Source organism: Ranitomeya variabilis, chromosome 8 (genome assembly GCF_051348905.1).
Source record: "Ranitomeya variabilis isolate aRanVar5 chromosome 8, aRanVar5.hap1, whole genome shotgun sequence".
Classification (NCBI taxonomy): domain Eukaryota; kingdom Metazoa; phylum Chordata; class Amphibia; order Anura; family Dendrobatidae; genus Ranitomeya; species Ranitomeya variabilis.
The window spans coordinates 18,792,282-18,812,460 of record NC_135239.1 but is presented as its reverse complement, the minus strand read 5'-3'; the positions used below and the strand labels follow the sequence as shown (position 1 = coordinate 18,812,460).

Sequence of the window (20,179 nt, the reverse complement as noted above, 5' to 3'; positions counted from 1 at the left end):
CCTGTGGTCTCCTGGATCTCTCCCGCCTGCCAGCGGTTACCAGCACTCTGCCTGTACTGTCTTCTGTTCGTCTCCCGCCTGCCTATAGCTGCCAGACCATGAACCTGCGAATCTCCTCCTAGCTGCCGCCATCCCTGGCTTTGCTTCTGATCAGTAACTCTGGTGCCATGTCACCATTGTCACCATTATGGCGCACACACAATGTCACCCTGGGCCTACTAATCAGATGAGGTGACAGGGAGCAGGTGCATCGGTCAAATCATTTTTCTGTAGTAGACTTATTACAATAATAACACTTTGAGGAGCCTTATAGATTCATTTAGACTTAAAAAAAATGACTGTAGGTATGGACAATCCCTTTAAGTGACTTACAGATTCCCACAGCACTACTTACCCTACAATGAGCAGTTACCGACTTGTGAGAGGTGACAGTTTCCTTTCCTTGCTGATTGTTTCCATTTCCCACGATTGTTACATTTGTTATTTATTTACATAACACTTGTTTATCGTGTGCGGGGACCGCGGCTGCCATGAGCGGAGGCGGCCACCAGGTGGCGCTGCGCGCTCTGCTCCTCTGAGCTCTGCGCTGTTTGCCCTGCAGAGAGTTGGGAAAGTGACAAGTGAAGGGGGGCGAGAAAGTTTAGGCAGAGGAGGCAGAGAGCAGCAGCAGCTCCGACCGCTCAGCGCCTCCGGAGAGGAGCACAGTCTCTGGCTCCGTGCACCTCATCAGCAGAGAGGAGCTGTGCTGCCCCAGGAGCTCTGCAACCTGCCCACACCCAGAGGGGGCATCCCAGGGGCCACAGGGACCCGCAGCCAGGCTCCGAGGAGGATTGCCAGCAGAGTCCCAGGGATGTGCCCGGGCAGGCAGCGGCGGGGATGCGCCTGGTGCTCACTGCTGCTCATTGTTGTGCTGGACATTGGCATGGGGGGACACAGGAGCCAAGGTAGGACCTGCAGCCTGATCATGGCGGAGGGGGCTGCTGTGATGCCAGGGTCGGGGGTCTGCTGTGATGCCAGGGTCGGGGGTCTGCTGTGATGCCAGGGTCGGGGGTCTGCTGTGATGCCAGAGTCTGGGGTCTGCTGTGATGCCAGAGTCTGGGGTCTGCTGTGATGCCAGGGTCGGGGGTCTGCTGTGATGCCAGGGTCGGGGGTCTGCTGTGATGTCAGGGTCGGGGGTCTGCTGTGATGCCAGAGTCTGGGGTCTGCTGTGATGCCAGAGTCTGGGGTCTGCTGTGATGCCAGGGTCGGGGGTCTGCTGTGATGCCAGGGTCGGGGGTCTGCTGTGATGCCAGAGTCTGGGGTCTGCTGTGATGCCAGGGTTGGGGGTCTGCTGTGATGCCAGAGTCTGGGGTCTGCTGTGATGCCAGGGTTGGGGGTCTGCTGTGATGCCAGGGTTGGGGGTCTGCTGTGATGCCAGGGTTGGGGGTCTGCTGTGATGCCAGGGTTGGGGGTCTGCTGTGATGCCAGGGTCGGGGGTCTGCTGTGATGTCAGGGTCGGGGGTCTGCTGTGATGCCAGGGTCTGGGGTCTGCTGTGATGCCAGGGTCTGGGGTCTGCTGTGATGCCAGGGTCTGGGGTCTGCTGTGATGCCAGGGTCTGGGGTCTGCTGTGATGCCAGGGTCTGGGGTCTGCTGTGATGCCAGGGTCTGGGGTCTGCTGTGATGCCAGGGTTGGGGGTCTGCTGTGATGCCAGGGTCTGGGGTCTGCTGTGATGCCAGGGTCTGGAGTAACGATTCATCCACAGTCTGTGTCTGGAAAGCTCCACACAAGGGTCAGTCATATGATTGATGGAGCATGGATGAGGCTGCTGGTTACTTGCATGGAAGGGGCAGTCATGTGAAGGGGGCACTTACTTATTTATAGTAAAGGGGGCAGTTATACGATGGGGGCACTTATCTATAGTAAAGGGGACAGTTATATGATGGAGCACTTATCTATAGTAAAGGGGGCAGTTATATGATGGGGGCTCTTATCTATAGTAAAAGGGGGCAGTTATATGATGGGGGTCACTTATCTACAGTAAAGGGAGAGTCATGTGATGGGGCACTTATCTATAGTAAAGGGGGCAGTCATGTGATGGGGTCACTTATCTATAGTAAAGGGGGCAGTCATGTGATGGGGTCACTTATCTATAGTAAAGGGGCAGTCATGTGATGGGGTCACTTATCTATAGTAAAGGGGGCAGTCATGTGATGGGGTCACTTATCTATAGTAAAGGGGGCAGTCATGTGATGGGGTCACTTATCTATAGTAAAGGGGGCAGTCATGTGATGGGGTCACTTATCTATAGTAAAGGGGGCAGTTCTATGATGGGGGCACTTATCTATAGTAAAGGGGACAGTTATATGATGGGGCACTTATCTTTAGTAAAGGGGGCAGTCATGTGATGGGGTCACTTATCTATGGTAAAGGGGGCGGTCATGTGATGGGGTCACTTATCTATAGTAAAGGGGGCAGTTCTATGATGGGGGCACTTATCTATAGTAAAGGGGACAGTTATATGATGGGGCACTTATCTATAGTAAAGGGGGCAGTCATGTGATGGGGTCACTTATCTATAGTAAAGGGGGCAGTCATGTGATGGGGTCACTTATCTATAGTAAAGGGGGCGGTCATGTGATGGGGTCACTTATCTATAGTAAAGGGGGCGGTCATGTGATGGGGTCACTTATCTATAGTAAAGGGGGCGGTCATATGATGGGGGTCACTTATCTATAGTAAAGGGGGCGGTCATGTGATGGGGTCACTTATCTATAGTAAAGGGGGCGGTCATGTGATGGGGTCACTTATCTATAGTAAAGGGGGCGGTCATGTGATGGGGTCACTTATCTATAGTAAAGGGGGCGGTCATGTGATGGGGTCACTTATCTATAGTAAAGGGGGCGGTCATGTGATGGGGTCACTTATCTATAGTAAAGGGGGCGGTCATGTGATGGGGTATATTGGTTCGTTCATCTGATAATCACAATCTGAGGGACTGTTCTATACTAAAGGGGTCGGTCCTGTAATAGGACTTGTGGGGGTCACATAGTAATGGACAGTCCTATGCGGTTATCATTTATAGGATTGCGCATGTTGGGGGTCCGTCATGTATAGAGATGATGAGTGCTGTAGTAAAGGAGTCATGTGATCGGGCATGCACCGTATGTGTGGGGGGCTACTCACAGATAGCAGTGGGCTCTGAGATTTGATGAAAATGTCTGTAATTGCTGTAATCGCTCTACAAGGTGTCGTGTGGTTTATGGATCTGGCGCTGGGGACAGGTTTGCACTTTTGGGGGACGCCGGCTGCTCGGCTGAAGAGCTGACAATCTATAGGGTGATGTCCGCGGCTGCTGCTCCGTTGCAGCCAGTGATGGACGCTGGGTCTCCTGTATCCACTATTGTATTCGCCGAATCTACGTGTTTTTTTATCAATGTGTTGGAATCTGTGAGACATAAGTAACAATGTTGCGACTGATATCCGAGCCCCCCTTAAAACCAATATTCAGACCGCCATGTTTCCTGACAACTTTCTTCTCGCCCATCTGTCTTCCGCAGGTTATTTGTTATTTGTTTTAACACAGATGATGACAGACACAGCGTCCCTGTGTCCTGGGGGTCCGGGAGGTACAAGCCCCCAGACGCGATATTTAGAATGGTCCATGTGCTTTTCATCTGCTCCAGTCTGAACGGTGGTGACAGAGACAGATAGAGGTGCGGGGTCCTGCGCAGGACGGTTGTCAGCAGGAACACGGCAGATAACCTTCAGGGATACATGGCGGATAATGAGGAGGGTGATGGAGGGGCTGAAGGTGACACCATTGTAATGCCGAGTTAATGGGGGCTGGCATGGATCTGGGGAAAAGCTAATAGGAAGATCTCAGGCATTTCTTCTGGCCCTACAGGGGGTAAGAAGGCACAAAGGGGCCTGTGTGACTCTGCTGGGGGCTATTGACGGCTGCTGCATGAGATGACAGAGCGTGGCACAGCTGCCCGCGGCCGGGGACACATGCCAGCCTATTACACCAGCCTCTGGCAGACTGGCAGGATGATCCGCGCAGCCAGAACTGACCAGAAACTTTAGGGTATGTGCACACGCTGCGGTTTTCACTGCGGATTTTATCGCGGTTTCTTCTGCGGATTCCTCTGCGGGTTTTCAACTGCACTTTCCTATTGGTGCATGTTGAAAACCGCTGCGGAATGCGCAGAAAGAATTGACATGCTGCGGAAAATAATCCGCTGCGTTTCCGCGCGGATTTTTCCGCAGCATGTGCACAGCGGCTTTTTTTCCCCATAGGTTTACATGGAACTGTAAACTTTGGGAAAACTGCTGCGGATCCGCAGCGCCAAATCCGCTGCGGATCCGCAGCAAAATCCGCAGCGTGTGCACATACCCTGACATTTCTCACTTTTCCTCTACTGCACATTCTCAAGAGAAGCTCCCGACCTGGTGCCCCCCTTATACTCTGCCCTGAGTGCCACCCGGTGCCCCCCAATCCTGTGCTGGAGAGATAAAAGTGACAAACCATTAACCACCCCGAAATAATGACCACACAGACAGCGCCACATAAATAACAGTGCCGCACGTAGTCGCCCAGTGGCGGACCCCGAAGAAAGAGGGCCCTTGTGCAAGAACAGTCTGTGGCCCCTCATTGTGTCTGTCACCTGACCTGCCTGCTGATTAGAAGGTGCTAGTGGCCCCCTTACTTCCTGGGGTCCTGGTTGTACCAATGATATATCCGCCCCTGTGGTGACCACAGCAATGATGGTGCTAAGTATTAGTGCCCCCCAAATGACCCAAATAGATAGCGCCCCCAGTAGTGCCATCCAAAACTAATTTTGCCCTCAATCAGTGGCCATATTGTGCCCACCAAATTATTGTTCCAACCGGAATGCCCCTATAGTGCCTAGATGTGTTCCCCCAACAGTAAGTATCCACTGTGAGTGCCCCCCAAAAAGGGAGCGTAGGGTCTCGGGCAGTGTGTCCCAAACAATAAGTTTCCACTTTGTGCCCCTCAGATATTTCCATCTACTGTGCCCCAAAGTGTGCACTTTCGTCCCCCCAGATATTTTATTCTGCAATCAGATTGCCCCCTTAATGCCAAGCCGTGGGCTCACAGCAATAGGACCAGCAGTGTCCCCCAAAATAGCGTTTTAGCATAATGTTCCCAAAGTTTTCTTGACTTTACAAGTGACCCCCCCCCAAAAGAAAAAAATTGCATTAGAGCACAGTAACACCAGTAAGGCTATGTGCACACGTTCAGGATTTCTTGCAGAAATTTCCTGAGCAAAACCGGACATTTTCTGCAAGAAATCCACATGCGTTTTTTTGCGTTTTTTTTCTGGAGATTTCCCAATGCAATGATATAGTGGGAAATCCGCAAAATTAATGAACATGCTGCGTTTTTTTACCGCGATGCGTTTTTTTAGCGGAAAAAAAAACCGCATCATGTGCACAAAAATTGCGGAATGCATTCTAAATGATGAGATGCATATGTATGCGCTTTTAATGCTTTTTTATAGCGCTTTTATAGTGAAAAAAACAAGAAAAAAAAAAACGCAACTTGTGCACACAGCCTAAAAGGGCCCCAAAGTGTTCAGCCAAGTGCCCCCAGAAGTAGATCAGTGCGTAACCCTGCATTAGATTATGGGGGTCCGAATCCAGGCAGCTTTCCCAATCAGTTTTTTAAATGTATCTTGTCATTTGCTGCTCATGATGCCGTCCGTCCCCTGCTGCAGAGGTGGCCACATCACCTGCGCCCAGGTAACCGCAGGGCTGGAGAAGCCCCCAATAACCAGTGCCGGTGCTGTAATGGCTTTTACCCAGAGACTGATGTAACCTGGGGCATCCTCCCAGACCGGATGACAGTAATTGATCTTTTATATGACATCTGCGCCCCCCGCGCCCCCACACTGCCCCCTCATTCCTAAACACAGGGCAGAATTTATGTTATGGGATTGTCCGTGTGCTAAGTTGTGTGGCTGCGCTAATCCCGCTGTTTATGACACGTCAGGGTAAGACATACACCCGGTGATTGATGGCAGCCGCAGTATATACCTGCCGCTCCGACGACGCCTCCTTTTTCTTTTTTTCCTTCTGTATTTGGGATTTTTTGAAGAAATTGCAGATTTGACTTCTTCAGGAGATAAGTTATCTGGGCAGAACACACAGGGGCGCCGCTTATCTGTCCACTTCTGACCAATGACCTTTGTTTAAGCGCCTGATTAATGGCCGTTTCCTTAGTAATGAGTCGCCCTCTGATATCTGGATTAATTGTAGAAGCTGACCCCTAACGAGGCGCTGAGGCCTGGTCCCTGCCACTGTGCAGAACAGGAAAATTAGGAAAAGGCAAATATTTATCATGTGTATTATTCCCACATATCGTGTCATCTCCCCGATATTGGAGGTGTCTGCGGTGCGCTGCTATTATTTGTATCTTCATAGATGATGGTGGCGATATCTCATCCACTGCCTCCATACGAAGGTTTCACTGGTATGTGTTGGTCACCTTGCAAGTGCAATGCATATTAGGCACAGATAGTGCTGTCTCCTTGTCTCTCCCTGTAAATGATGTCTGTGCATGGATAGTATTGTTACTCCGCAAGTGATGTAGGTGCAGAAGGTACTCCCTACCTGTCTGTTCCTCTTAATATTGAAGTCTTTATATAAATTACATAGGCTCATATAGCACTACCTCCCTATAAAGGAAATAGGCACAGATACCACCAACTCCTAGCTTTTTAATATAAATTCTGAAGGTATAGATAGTACTACATTACTTTTTCTCTATATAAATGATGTAGGCACAGCTAGTACCACATCCATGTCTCTCTATATAAATGATGCATATCTAGATAATACTTCCTGTTTATGTAAATGATGTAAGCACAGATAGTACTGCCTCCCTGTCTTTCTATATAAATGAATTAGGTAGGGTAGTACTTCCTTCCCGTCTCTCTATATAAATTATTTAGGTGCATATAGTCTCCATGTCTCTCTGAAACAATGATGTAGCATTAGATAGTACACCCTTCCCATGTCTCTGAATAAATGATGCTGCTACAGATAATACTTGCTACTTGTCTCTCTATTTTTAAATGATGGAGGCACAGATAGTACTCCTTTCCTTTCGCTATATAAATCAATTAGGTAGGGTAGTACTTCCTACCTTTCTGTGTATATAAATTGTTTAGGTACAGATAGTACTTCCTTCCTGTCTCTCTATGTAAATTATGTAGGCACAGATAGTACTGCTGTCACGGGGATACTGCGACAGTGTGAAGCCAGAAGACCGCAGCGTCTGATTACTTCTACTCCGGCGCTGAGAAGAAGCACTTCTCCTTCATTTTAAACGTGTTTATTTCTTCTGGCGGAACAGGGATTAATCAGCCATGTTGGAAATCCCTGTGCTCACAGTTGAGTTCAGTTAGCTACTCCTTTCCCCTTTATAAATTGGTCTCAGTTACAAATCCTTGTCAGGGCTAGCATTTGCTACATGGCTAACGAAGGGAGAGGAGTTCTTCTGAAAAGGAGAGTTGGAGGAGTTATCAGTGACTGTTGTTTGGTTTGTATGTGTGGTTATTCCTTATCCTTCTCTGTTTTGGTTTATTCCCCTACCTTCATGCCCCGCTGCTTTCCTCTGTTATATGTGAGTGAATATTTTGTATGTCTGGAACTTTCTGTTAACCCTTGTTTTTGTTGCCTTGTTTGTTGGGTTGGTGTACTACTGTGCACAGTAGTGCCCCCTCTTCCTGGGTGGGGGAAGAGAACAGACGGAGGGCTGACTAAGGAGATAAGGCAAGGTTAGAGGCCCTGGCATCTTCACCTTCAGAAGTATCCCGGGCAGTAGGGCGAGCTAGGGCACCCCCTAGTGTTAGGAACATGGAAGGAGCCCTTGGTCCCGGATCACCCGACAGCTGTGCTGTGACAGCTGCCTTCCTGTCTTTCTATATAAAAGATGTAGCTACAGATAGTACTGCCTTCCTGTCTCTCTACATAAATGATGTAACTACAGATAGAGAGACATGAAGGAAGTACTATCTGTAGATATATAATTTACATACAAAGACAGGAAGTTACCGTGTAAATTATGTAGACACAGATAGTACTGCCTCCCTGTCTTTCTATATAAATGATGTAGCTACATATAGTATTGCTTCCCGGTCTCTATATAAATTATTTAACTACAGATAGTACTACCTCCCTGTCTCTCTATGTAAATTGTGCAACTACAGATAGTACTACCTCCCTGTCTCTCTATGTAAATTATGTAACTACAGATAGTACTACCTCCCTGTCTCTCTATGTAAATTATGTAGGCACAGATAGTACTGCATCCATGTTTCTCTCTATAAATGATGTCACTACAGATAGTACTACCTCCCTGTCTCTCTATGTAAATTGTGCAACTACAGATAGTACTACCTCCCTGTCTCTCTATGTAAATTATGTAGGCACAGATAGTACTACATCCATGTTTCTCTCTATAAATGATGTCACTACAGATAGTGCTGCCTACCTGACTTTTATATAAATGATATAAGCTCAGATAATTCTGCTGTTTTGTCTCTCTATACAATTGATGTGGTCACAGATAGTGCTGCCTCTTTGTCTCTCTCTAAATGATGTAAACACAGTTTGGAGAGTAAACAGGCAGGCTGTGGTCCCGCTGACAAGGGTGTATGGAGAAGAACACACTGCAGTTATGGTGTGCAGACCCCTGCTCCCCTTGCACCCAGCGCTGGGAGATGTACTCCAGGTTAGGAGTATGGATCTATGCACTTTTAGCGCCAATTTTCTCCATGAAGGGAGGAAAATAGAGTGATTGACCCTATGACAAAATGTGTTCAAATTACATTTCCAGTTTAAAAAATGAAAACAAATAAAAGTTTAGTTTATTTTTCTGCTGCATAATTGAGTGCTATTATAGGGCAGCAATATATATATATAATGCAAAGATGCAAGACGGTTCCCAGGGCTGAGCTGTGAATGGTGATGGACATCGCTTAATGTGACTCCTCAGGGTTGGGTCGTCACCAGACGGGGCTGTTTGCACGGATGGGGCACTGCGTCTGCTCTCTGCCTAATCTAATTTAATGAGGTTTAGTTGGGTTGAGTAAATATCAGATAAAGAGTCACAGTTAATTATCGCTCATTAATACCTGCTGATAATCGGGGTGGGGGGTCGGTGTGAACATACAGAGCTCATAGAAATCCATACGTCAGCGCAAGACCTCTGCCTAAACCCAGACGGCAATAAAACATAATTACCTCCATTATACATCTGTACATCATAGTGCGAGGACACCACCAGGAGGATAGGATGTGCCGCTGCTGCTGCAAGGCTCCGCTCTCATGGAAGTGTCCAAATGACTGTCTGCAGCCTCCATATTGTGGTCACCTGTCACCATTATTATGGCTATGAAAAAAATCTAAGGTAATGATGTGAGTCGCCTCTTTGTGCCTATGTTGCCATCATAAGGTAGCGCACCACACCAGAGATGCAAAGCTGTGCCCTGCAGAAGGGAGCTGTGGGGTGGCATTTTTTTGCCCCTCTTTGCTTCCGTTGTTTGGACACTATGGCCCCAATTCATCAAAAGTGGCTTTTTCTGCCAGTTCTGGTAAAGTTAAGAGGAGCTAGGGTGGTGGAGAAGCCCACCTGGCAAATTAAAGTGGCATAAATTATGCCAGAACTATACACAGCCCCTGGAGGGAGTGACATTTCTTGTAAAGTGCACGGCACTTGTAGGATGCACCTTATTCCTGAAGGAGGGGTTCATATAGCATTTGTTCCGACGTTCTGAGGTTCCGTCGGGGCTAATGTCCGAACCTCTGCAAAACGGGAATTGGGCGTGTATGCTGAGGGGGTGATTGACTATAATGATGCAGACGGAGCCACAGTGTGCGGTGTCGTGCATCATTTACAGCCGTATGCACCTATTGGAGGAGATTAGCAAGAGAAGGCACTCTATGGCACTGTATGTACTGAATGCAAAGGTACTAGATGGCACAACTGTAAGGGTACACCATGGCACTGTGGTAAGGGTAGCCCATGGCAGTATTGTGAAGGTACTGTATAGCACTATTGTAAAGGTACTGTATGGCACTATTATAGGGGTACTTTGTGGCAGTATTGTAAAGGTACTGTATGTCACTATTTTGAAGGTACTGCATAGCAGTATTGTGAACGTACTGTATGCCAATATCATAAAGGTACTACATGGCACTATTGTGAAGGTGCTGCATAGTAGTATTGTGAATGTACTGCATGGCAGTATTGTGAAGGTAATGCATGGCAGTATTGTGAAGGTAATGTATGGCAGTATTGTGAAGGTACTGTGTGGCAGTATTGTGAAGGTACTGTGTGGCAGTATTGTGAAGGTACTGCATGGCAGCATTGTGAAGGTACTATATGGTAGCATTGTGAAGGTACTGTATGGCAGCATTGTGAAGGTACTGTATGGCAGTCTTGTGAAGGTACTGTTTTTACCATTATTGTGTCATCAGTGTTATTCACAGCTGGATAGATAAATATATTACAAAGCTTCTCCCAGACTTTGAAATGTTAAACACCTACAGCACACATACCGTACACTGACGCCATCCGTGTGCTATACGTGTTTTTCAAGGACCCATAGACTTGTATTGGACCTTTTCATGGCTGTGGTTAGTACTGTGTACGGTGGCTCAGTGGTTAGCACTGTATACGGTGGCTCAGTGGTTAGAACTGTTTTCAACAGGCTCATTATCATCATCAGCAGGATTACAATGACTAATAACACCTATACACAGCTGATAACAAAAAGTGATATCACAACTCACCTCCTCATGTACAATGAATGCTAACACCTCTATATACAGTAGATAACACAGGATCCACCACTCACAATAGATGTCACAGCTCACCTCCTCCTCCTGTACAATGACTGGTAACACCTCTATATACAGTAGATAACACAGGATCCACCACTCACAATAGATGATGTCACAGCTCACCTCCTCCTCCTGTACAATGACTGATAACACCTCTATATACAGTAGATAACACAGGAACCACCATTCACAATAGGCGATGTCACAGCTCACCTCCTCCTCCTGTACAATGACTGATAACACCTCTGTATACAGTAGATAACACAGGATCCACCATTCACAATAGGTGATGTCACAGCTCACTTCCTCCTCCTGTACAATGACTGATAACACCTCTATATACAGTAGATAACAAAGGATCCACCGTTCACAATAGGTGATATCACAGCTCACCTCCTCCTCCTGTACAATGACTGATAACACCTCTATATACAGTAGATAACACAAGATCCACCATTCACAATAGGTGATATCACAGCTCACCTCCTCCTCCTGTACAATGACTGATAACACCTCTATATACAGTAGATAACAACACAGGATCCACCATTCACAATAGGTAATGTCACAGCTCACCTCCTCCTCCTGTACAATGACTGATAACACCTCTATATACAGTAGATAACACAGGAACCACCATTCACAATAGGCGATGTCACAGCTCACCTCCTCCTCCTGTACAATGACTGATAACACCTCTGTATACAGTAGATAACACAGGATCCACCATTCACAATAGGTGATGTCACAGCTCACTTCCTCCTCCTGTACAATGACTGATAACACCTCTATATACAGTAGATAACAAAGGATCCACCGTTCACAATAGGTGATATCACAGCTCACCTCCTCCTCCTGTACAATGACTGATAACACCTCTATATACAGTAGATAACACAAGATCCACCATTCACAATAGGTGATATCACAGCTCACCTCCTCCTCCTGTACAATGACTGATAACACCTCTATATACAGTAGATAACAACACAGGATCCACCATTCACAATAGGTAATGTCACAGCTCACCTCCTCCTCCTGTACAATGACTGATAACACCGCTATAAACAGCTGATAACACAGAATACAGCACTCACAATAGGTGATGTCACAGCTCACCTCCTCCTGTACAATGACTGATAACACCTCTATATACAGTAGATAACACAGGATCCACCATTCACAATAGGCGATGTCACAGCTCACCTCCACCTCCTGTACAATGACTGATAACACCTCTATATACAGTAGATAACACATGACCCACCATTCACAATAGGCGATGTCACAGCTCACCTCCTCCTCCTGTACAATGACTGATAACACCTCTATATACAGTAGATAACACAGGATCCACCATTCACAACAGGTATTGTCACAGCTCACCTCCTCCTCCTGTACAATGTCTGATAACACCTCTATATACAGCAGATAACACAGGATCCACCATTCACAATAGGCGGTCACAGCTCACCTCCTCCTCCTGTACAATGACTGATAACACCTCTATATACAGTAGATAACACAGGATCCACCATTCACAATAGGTGATGTCACAGCTCACCTCCTCCTGTACAATGACTGATTACACCTCTATATACAGTAGATAACACAGGATCCACCATACACAATAGGTGATGTCACAGCTCACCTCCTCCTCCTGTACAATGGCTGATAACACCTCTATATACAGTAGATAACACAGGATCCACTATTCACAATAGAGGTCACAGCTCACCTCCTCCTCCTGTACAATGACTGATAACACCGCTATATACAGCTGATAACACAGAATACAGCACTCACAATAGGTGATGTCACAGCTCACCTCCTCCTCCTCCTGTACAATGACTGATAACTTTTGGCCAAGGAAAATAGCCAGATTTCTATTTTTTAAATACAGATTGTGATATGGAAAAAATAAACATTGTAAAAAAAATTAACTCAAAATCCTGATTTAACAATAGGTCTTTATATGATAATTGCTTCCCTGTAAGAATGACAGCAAGCGGAGATCTTCAGATTAGTAAGGAACTGAAACACTAAATATAAGAGAAAGTTGCAGAACTTTTCATTCTAGAAAGACGCTACAATTTCCCACACTCTGAAAACATTTATTGATTTATTGCAGTGGAGGCAAAAAATGCACCAAAGCCTCGGTGTGTGAACATGTCCATTATCCAGCAGGACACTATGGAGTCTCCGTTGGCCCCGGCGTATGGCGGCTGCGATCACTTGGGATGTGGATTGTGGCAGCGGTCGCGGTGCGGAGAATGAGGCAGATCTGGCACGTTCCTCGTGAAGTGGCTGACGACTGCCATGCATCTTCTAGCGCAGACTGAAAGAAAGCCGCACATTTTACTCTCCGCATGTCAGATCTCACTAAATAAACAAAGGCTGCAGACAGAACAATTCCCCCTTTATGGAGGCGGTCGGCCGCTGTGTTCCCCTGTCCTATGTTGTGTCTTACTCGCTGCCCGTCCTGCTCGGTTTTTCCACCTAAATGGACCTGAAGTTTCCCGCAAACTGTAAAAATAAACTCCTGCGTCGCCTCAAAATTACATTTGCAAAACGACAAGCACAATAGTATTTTGTGTTCCCCTTATGAGATCTCGACGTTGGCTTTAGATTGGCCAGATGGTGCTAGGTCGGGGTTTTGGCAACTGTGGGGGTACTACAAGTACTAGCAGGTCAGTTGTCAAACTATAATGGAACACCTAGTTCTCATGTCGTCACTTAGCCGTGTTTTTCTGAATGGTGACTGAAGACAATGGACTGACTACTTGGCCACTGCATTAATCAATAGTGCAAATACAGTATAAGACGCTTTATAATAAATCTTATCAGTCAATTTTGCTGTATCAGCCATTTTTTTCTTCTCCTGATCTCATCATTCAACATGGAGCTAGATTCACAGCTTCCATGATCAGTACTGCTGAATGTTCTCCATTCTGCTGATTTCTAGTAAGTTTTTATCTCACTCCAGAGCTGGATTCACAGCTACTCTGCTCAGTACTGTTGCATAATGCTCTCCGTGCTGCTGCTTTCTAGCCAATGGTTTTCTCACTCCAAAGCTGGATTCACACCTATGCTGCTCAGTACTGTTGCATAATTCTAGCCAGTGTTTTTTTCACTTCAAAGCTGGATTCACAGCTACTCTGCTAAGTTCTGTTGTATAATGTTCTTCATGTTCTTCCTGCTTCTGCTTTCTAGCCAATGTTTAACTTACTGCAGAGCTGGATTCATATTTAACACTGCTCAAGACTGCTGCATAATATTCTCCATGCTGTTGCTTTAAAGCCAATGTTTAGCTCACGGCAGAGTTTTGTATTCACAGCTACAGTATTCAGTGCTGCTGTATAATGTTCTCCATACTGTTGCTTTCAACATGTAGAGGTTTAGTAAACAGGTCACAGATGGAAATCCTCTGATAACCTTTAAAGGATATTTAATTGGTTACCTGAACAACTACAGGCAAATCACAGTTAAATTAAAGGACCATTCCAAAATAATAAAAATATTTTATCTATTAAAAAAAGTCTCTGAGGTGGAAGGTGCATGAAACAGGGATTGAAAAAGCACCAATGAGAGAATGTCTCTGTTATGCCCCGCCCCTGAGGAGCGTGCAATAGACAGAACACATTGTATCAGTTTTACTTGGAGCTTTTCTTTAATTTTGATGAGTAGATTTACTGAAGATTGCACTGATTATAATTATATTTCAATAACATGCCTGTCATCTTGTTGTAGAACTATTACACAACATATAATAAACTTGTGTCATTTTTCTTTTGTAGATGTGCCAATGAAGGCCCCCAAAAATACGCATTCCCCCTATCCTATAACAATTTAAACAAAGGATACTTTGTTTGCCAAAGGTCAGGACTGCACTAGATGTTCTTCAGTAGGCCATTCTAGGGGGCGCTATTGTGCCTTCTAGTCACGTAATGTTAGGATACCTATATGCTAGAATGCGAAGGAAAATCGTTATCCTGACAACCGGTTACCTAGCAAATAAGTAGAAAAAACCTCATTAAATCTGATGTTGAAATTTATGACAATTTCACTATGACATGTCCACTAGGTGGCAGTGTTCTGTAACAATTTATATTGTGAGAAAGGGATTAATACAATATATTCTGGAATTTTATAGCACATCCTCTCTTATGGGCGATCTCAGAAACCATAATTGTGCTGAAATGTTGGTTTTATGACGTTTAAAGGCACAGTATGGCTATAGTATGTGGGTGTGTAGCATTGTCTCCGGTAAATGAATAGCTGCAGCCACAGAATTACACATAACATGTAATCTATTATTTTACAAGCTGAGCCTGTGCCTAAAAGCACTGTTGTAAGAAAAATCAAAATTGCAGGAAACACCTAAGTACAAGGACGTAGGCAGCTCTGGGAATACAGATCCCTTAATGAGTTAATGTCCTTATTAAGCACAGACACAAAGCTTTTTATCATTAAGACGTTATTACATGACCCAGCAGAGATCCTGGGACCCTTCCTAGTTATTACCGAGCCTTCTACATTCTCTTCCCAAAGGCGTGTTGTTTTCCGAGGCTGCAGGTTCAGGGCAACAGAAGGCTATAGAGAAAAATCTGCATCGGATCGTATTCCTAGGGACAAATAATTAGCGGCAGAGTTTAGAAAACATTAATAATGTTTTAAAAGTTTATCACTTATTAAAAATCGTCTCTGTTCTCAAAAACAGAATTACTTATTACTTCTATAGTTTACTGCTTGTTGCCTTGGTTATTGGCCACCTCTGCAGTCTATCAGAAGTGGTCGGTCTCGTAGAGTAGAGCAAAAAAATTTGCAGGACCCCTGGTCCTCCGGTCATGGACGACGAATCCGCCCCAGCACCTCTTTGTATTACTAGGCCCGGCGCCATGTCATCATTGAAGCTTGACAAACGCGTGACGTGGCGCCAGGATTGGTATAGGACGAGGGGCGCCGGGCTCTGGTCCGACAGCCATTAACTATCGATTTTTTGCTCAACGCTATCTGCTGGTAAGGTTTTCTCTCGATAGGTGTCCATATTCACTGACAGCAAGCTGAGTAATATTCTCCATTCTCATACTAGTCTGTTCCATTAGGACTCTACTCCAGATATATAGAGAAGTCTGCCTGAGAATTCCTATGAATGATACATTGCTGATCATCGCGCGGATCATTGCCAACTAAGGTATTTTCGCAGATGGCGACATTGGGGAGCGAAGTAGTAAAAGTACTTGACCTTTTTGAGGCGTTACCCATCAGAGGTGATGATCCCCGTATATCTGGACGTCTTTTTCTTTTTCCCAGTATATGGTTTTCTTAAAAGATCCTATTGTACAGGATTATTTTTCCGTTCTCTATTGTTCCGCGACAGTCAGTGCCAAGCGCATCGTCCATAAAGGACGCGGCCTATAATATGATACCATGTCTGAGCATTTGTGCCGTTCTGTTTCTGTGTCAGAAATCATTACCGTCAAGAAACTAAAATCCTCTCCACCCTCCCGTCTTCCCTCTGAAAGAGATTTTATGTGGGGAAACGCGCGGAGAAATCTTCACCGCGCTCCTGACACGTCAGCGATCCACTCTCTTCCCTCTCGGAGAAGATCTCCTGCGGTTTCGAAGGAGAAAATATAACATTTTCACATCTCACATTTTCTTATGAATAACATTTAAATCACAAATTAGATCAGGCTGAGGTTTGGCCGTCCGGGGCCGGAGAAAGTGGTTTCTGCAGAATTGCAGGATGGACGGAGTGGAAAGGAAGAGATTGTTTGCAGAATCCAAGACTGTGCTGAAGCTTTCTGGATCTTGGGTGGGTGACAACAGGGTTAGTAAAACAGAAATCTTAGTAGTCACATTAAAGCTGTGTTCATACAGAGTTTTCTGCAGAAATCAAAAAGCACAAGGTTTTCAAGAGTTTTGGAACAGTTTTTTTGTTGGTATTTTTTTGCATACTTTTCATTAGACACTGCCTAGTTTGGAGAATTTTCTTCAGAATCCTTTTCAAAGTTGTGACATGAGCTTTTTCAAAACCTCTTCATGAAAAAAGCTAATAAAATTCCTCATATAAACAGAAAAGTGGATTTGCCATAGAGAGGAAAAGGTATGTTCACACTGAGTTTATTTTAAGGCCATGTGCACATGTTGCGGATTAGGCTTAGGAATTTTTGGTGCGGATTCTGCATCTCTTGGCAGAAAACGCAGGTGCGGATTTGACGCTTTTTTTGTGCGAATTTGCGGCGGATTTACTGCGTTTTTTACCCCTGCGGATTTATTTAATGGAATGGGTACAAAAACGCTGCAGATCCACAAAAAAGAAGTGACATGCTCTTTCTTTTAATCCGCAGCGTTTCCGCACGGAATTTTCCGCACCATTAGCACAGCATTTTTTTTTACCATTGATTTACATTGTACTGTAAATTACTTGTGGATCTGCAGCGGTTCTGCAGCGCAAAAAACGCTGCGGATCCGCAGGAAATCCGCAACGTGAGCACATACCCTAAAAGTTTTTGGAGCAGAAACCGACCATGATGTTCTCCAAATCCTCCTCAACTTCTCAAAAACGTAATTTCTGCAGTGAAAATCCAGCACAAAGCCTCAGTATGAACACATCTGTAGGGTATGTGCGCACGACATCTTTTACACTCAGATACTTCAAGAAAACAGCAGCGGAGTTTTTTTCTGAAGTGACTTCTCTGGCGTCTGTTCAGCTGCTTTTTGCTGCTTTTTTGTGGCTTTGGAAAACGGAGGGGATTTTAAAAAAGCTCAAAAGACTGAACATGTGAGCAGTGAGTTGTTTTTACACTGCACATGTTCATCCATTTTTGCATTTATTTAGTGCGTTTTCAGTTGGGTTATGGAGTGGAGCCGTCTGAAAAAGACGTTGTGCTCACCACATACCCTAAAAAGAGTTTTTCAAGAATTTTGGAGGATGATTTTGATGAGGATCAGCTAAAAAATAAAAATTACAAAAAAACCTCTGTATGAACATAGGCTTTTCATGTGAAGAAACCCATATAGTAAATACTGTAAAGAGAAGAAAAAGTGAATCGCTCCCACTAAAAAGCAATAAAAAGCGATTCAAATGTTGTATATACCCTAAAATAGCATCAATAAAAACTACAAATCATCCTGCAGAAAATGAGCCATAACAGCCCCATCGACAGAAAAATAATAATTATTATTATGTCTCAGATATTTTTTTTTTACAGTTCTGAATTTTTATAACCCCTAAAATATAAGAAAAAAGAACCTTATCGTCATAATTGTACTGAATCCTATTGCCAGGTGCTCTTTCCCGCACATTCAATACTGTAATAACAAAACAATATATAAAAAAATGATGGAATTGTGTTTTATTTTTCAATCAGAATTTTTTTTTCCTATTTTTCAGTACATTATATGATAAAGTGAGCAGTGTCATTCAAAATCTACACAAAAACAAGCCCTCGTACGGCTGTGTGCATGGAATAAATAGATATGGCTCTTGGAAGAAGGGGGAGGCAAAAAAAGTGCAAAAATGAAGCATAGTCTTTCATCAAGGAATTAAATGGAAAGTCAAATGGGTGTCTTCCAACTTAGGTGATTACAAAGAGCACGTTCCTACATTATGACAACGCCTCATTGATTTCCATAGGAGATGTGTAATACCTCATGTTTCCTGTGGGAGCGCTGCTGGGGGTATAAAATACCATAGAGTTCTGTGGTGATCGAAGTTGTGCTAGGTAAAACTGGAGGAGGTTGTAATATGGACTCTAAAGTGCAGAAATCTGAAATTTACTCACGTAAAGAACGCTTTACATGGGACAGTAATGGTGAATCAAAAATATGTCCCCAAAATCATGTAGTTTCTGTCACGGCTCTGTCACTTTCCTGTGAGTGGGAACTGGCTGGAATTAATAATGTCATTAACTTTAATTTTTGATCAGTTACATTTTTTTACATAAAAAAACCCCCTAAAAGCTAAAAATATAAGTGAATTGAATCCTTCATTGCTCCCTGCTTGTCGGCCATGTTGTTCTCTGTTGCCGTAGTAACCATAGCAATCCTTGGATAGCAGCCATTGTAAGGATTTCTAGGCAGCCAGAAACCTCTCGGCCTACGAAAAGGCAGCTACCTCCGGGGTCCCCTGACTCTGGGGTCACACTACCGTACACCGTGCGGGTCAGCGGGGACTGGATCTGTACCAGGACCGACCACCATGTGCCCAGGACATTGAGAGAGGGCACACAGGTCACTGACTGAGGGGACCACGTCCTGTCATCCGCACACTTCATCTGTGACCCTGCACCCCAGCTCAGCCCCCGGGCGGCCATGCCTCAGCTTATGTACATCAGCAGAAATACCCGACGTCTCTATAATGGCCGCCGTGTAAGACAAAGTCTAGGACGGAAAATACCAGAAATATCTCTAGAAATATAAATAATTCCACAAATACAATAATGCGGTGTCTATAAGATATGAGGGAATGTAAGGTCGATCGATCTATGCATAAGAAAAAAAATAGAAAAAAAATAAAGCAGCACCAGCTTTATATAAAAAGCGCTCCAGAAATCATTCAAATTATAGGCCCTAATGGTCCATGTGGCGACGTTTCCGTTCATAGTGTGAACCTTTCTCGAGCCTAGGAACCAAAACGTTGTCATGTCGGCCATTAAGGTCCTATCATTTGCACTAGTTCTGAAGTACTGATTCCGTTCTTTGTATTTATCTATCTATCTACAAAAAAATACTGACCTGCACCTCTGAACAGAAACAAGTGTGAACAGAAGCGAACGGTATAATGTGACTGTATAATACATAAAAGAACACAGCCGCCTCTGTAAGAGCAAAGATGTCCGCAAACACTGACTATATGGAGTATATACTGCATTACCGCTACATAGAAGATACCGATAAAAGGAAGGTACTAAGTGCATACATTGGCCAATTAATGAGAATCTATTATCTATTACCTATCTATTTATCTGTCTATCATCTATCTATTATCCATCTATCATCTATCTATCTATCTATCTATCTATCTATCTATTATCTATCTGTTATCTATTATCTCTCTATCTATCTATCTATATCTATCTATCTATCTATATATTATCTATCATCTATCTATCATTTATATATTATCTATCTATTCTCTATCTATTATCTATCTATTATCTATTATCTATCAATTTACATCTATCTATGTATCTATATCTATTATGCATCTATCTATTTATCTATTATCTATCATCTATCTATTTAACATTTATCTATCTATCATCTATCTATCTATCTATCTATCTATCTATCTATCTATCTATCATCTATCTATCTAT

At 44.4% G+C, this 20,179-nt stretch overlaps 1 protein-coding gene and 1 long non-coding RNA gene across 2 annotated transcripts in view; one reads left to right on the top strand and one right to left on the bottom strand.

Moving 5' to 3' along the window:
• The first annotated feature begins 637 nt into the window (after positions 1-637).
• ROR1 (receptor tyrosine kinase like orphan receptor 1) overlaps positions 638-20,179 on the top strand; it is a 210,474-nt gene continuing 190,932 nt past the window's right edge. Inside the window, exon 1 of the mRNA XM_077278145.1 lies at positions 638-944. Within this exon, the coding sequence (XP_077134260.1) occupies positions 851-944 (94 nt within the window). The 5' untranslated portion in view covers positions 638-850. The remainder of the gene's footprint in view (positions 945-20,179) is intronic.
• LOC143787564 (uncharacterized) lies at positions 12,989-19,434 on the bottom strand. Its single transcript, XR_013218400.1, has 4 exons — positions 18,644-19,434; positions 16,331-16,467; positions 15,378-15,478; positions 12,989-13,191 (listed from the first exon to the last, which is right to left on the bottom strand). It is a non-coding gene; the product is annotated as an uncharacterized LOC143787564 (long non-coding RNA).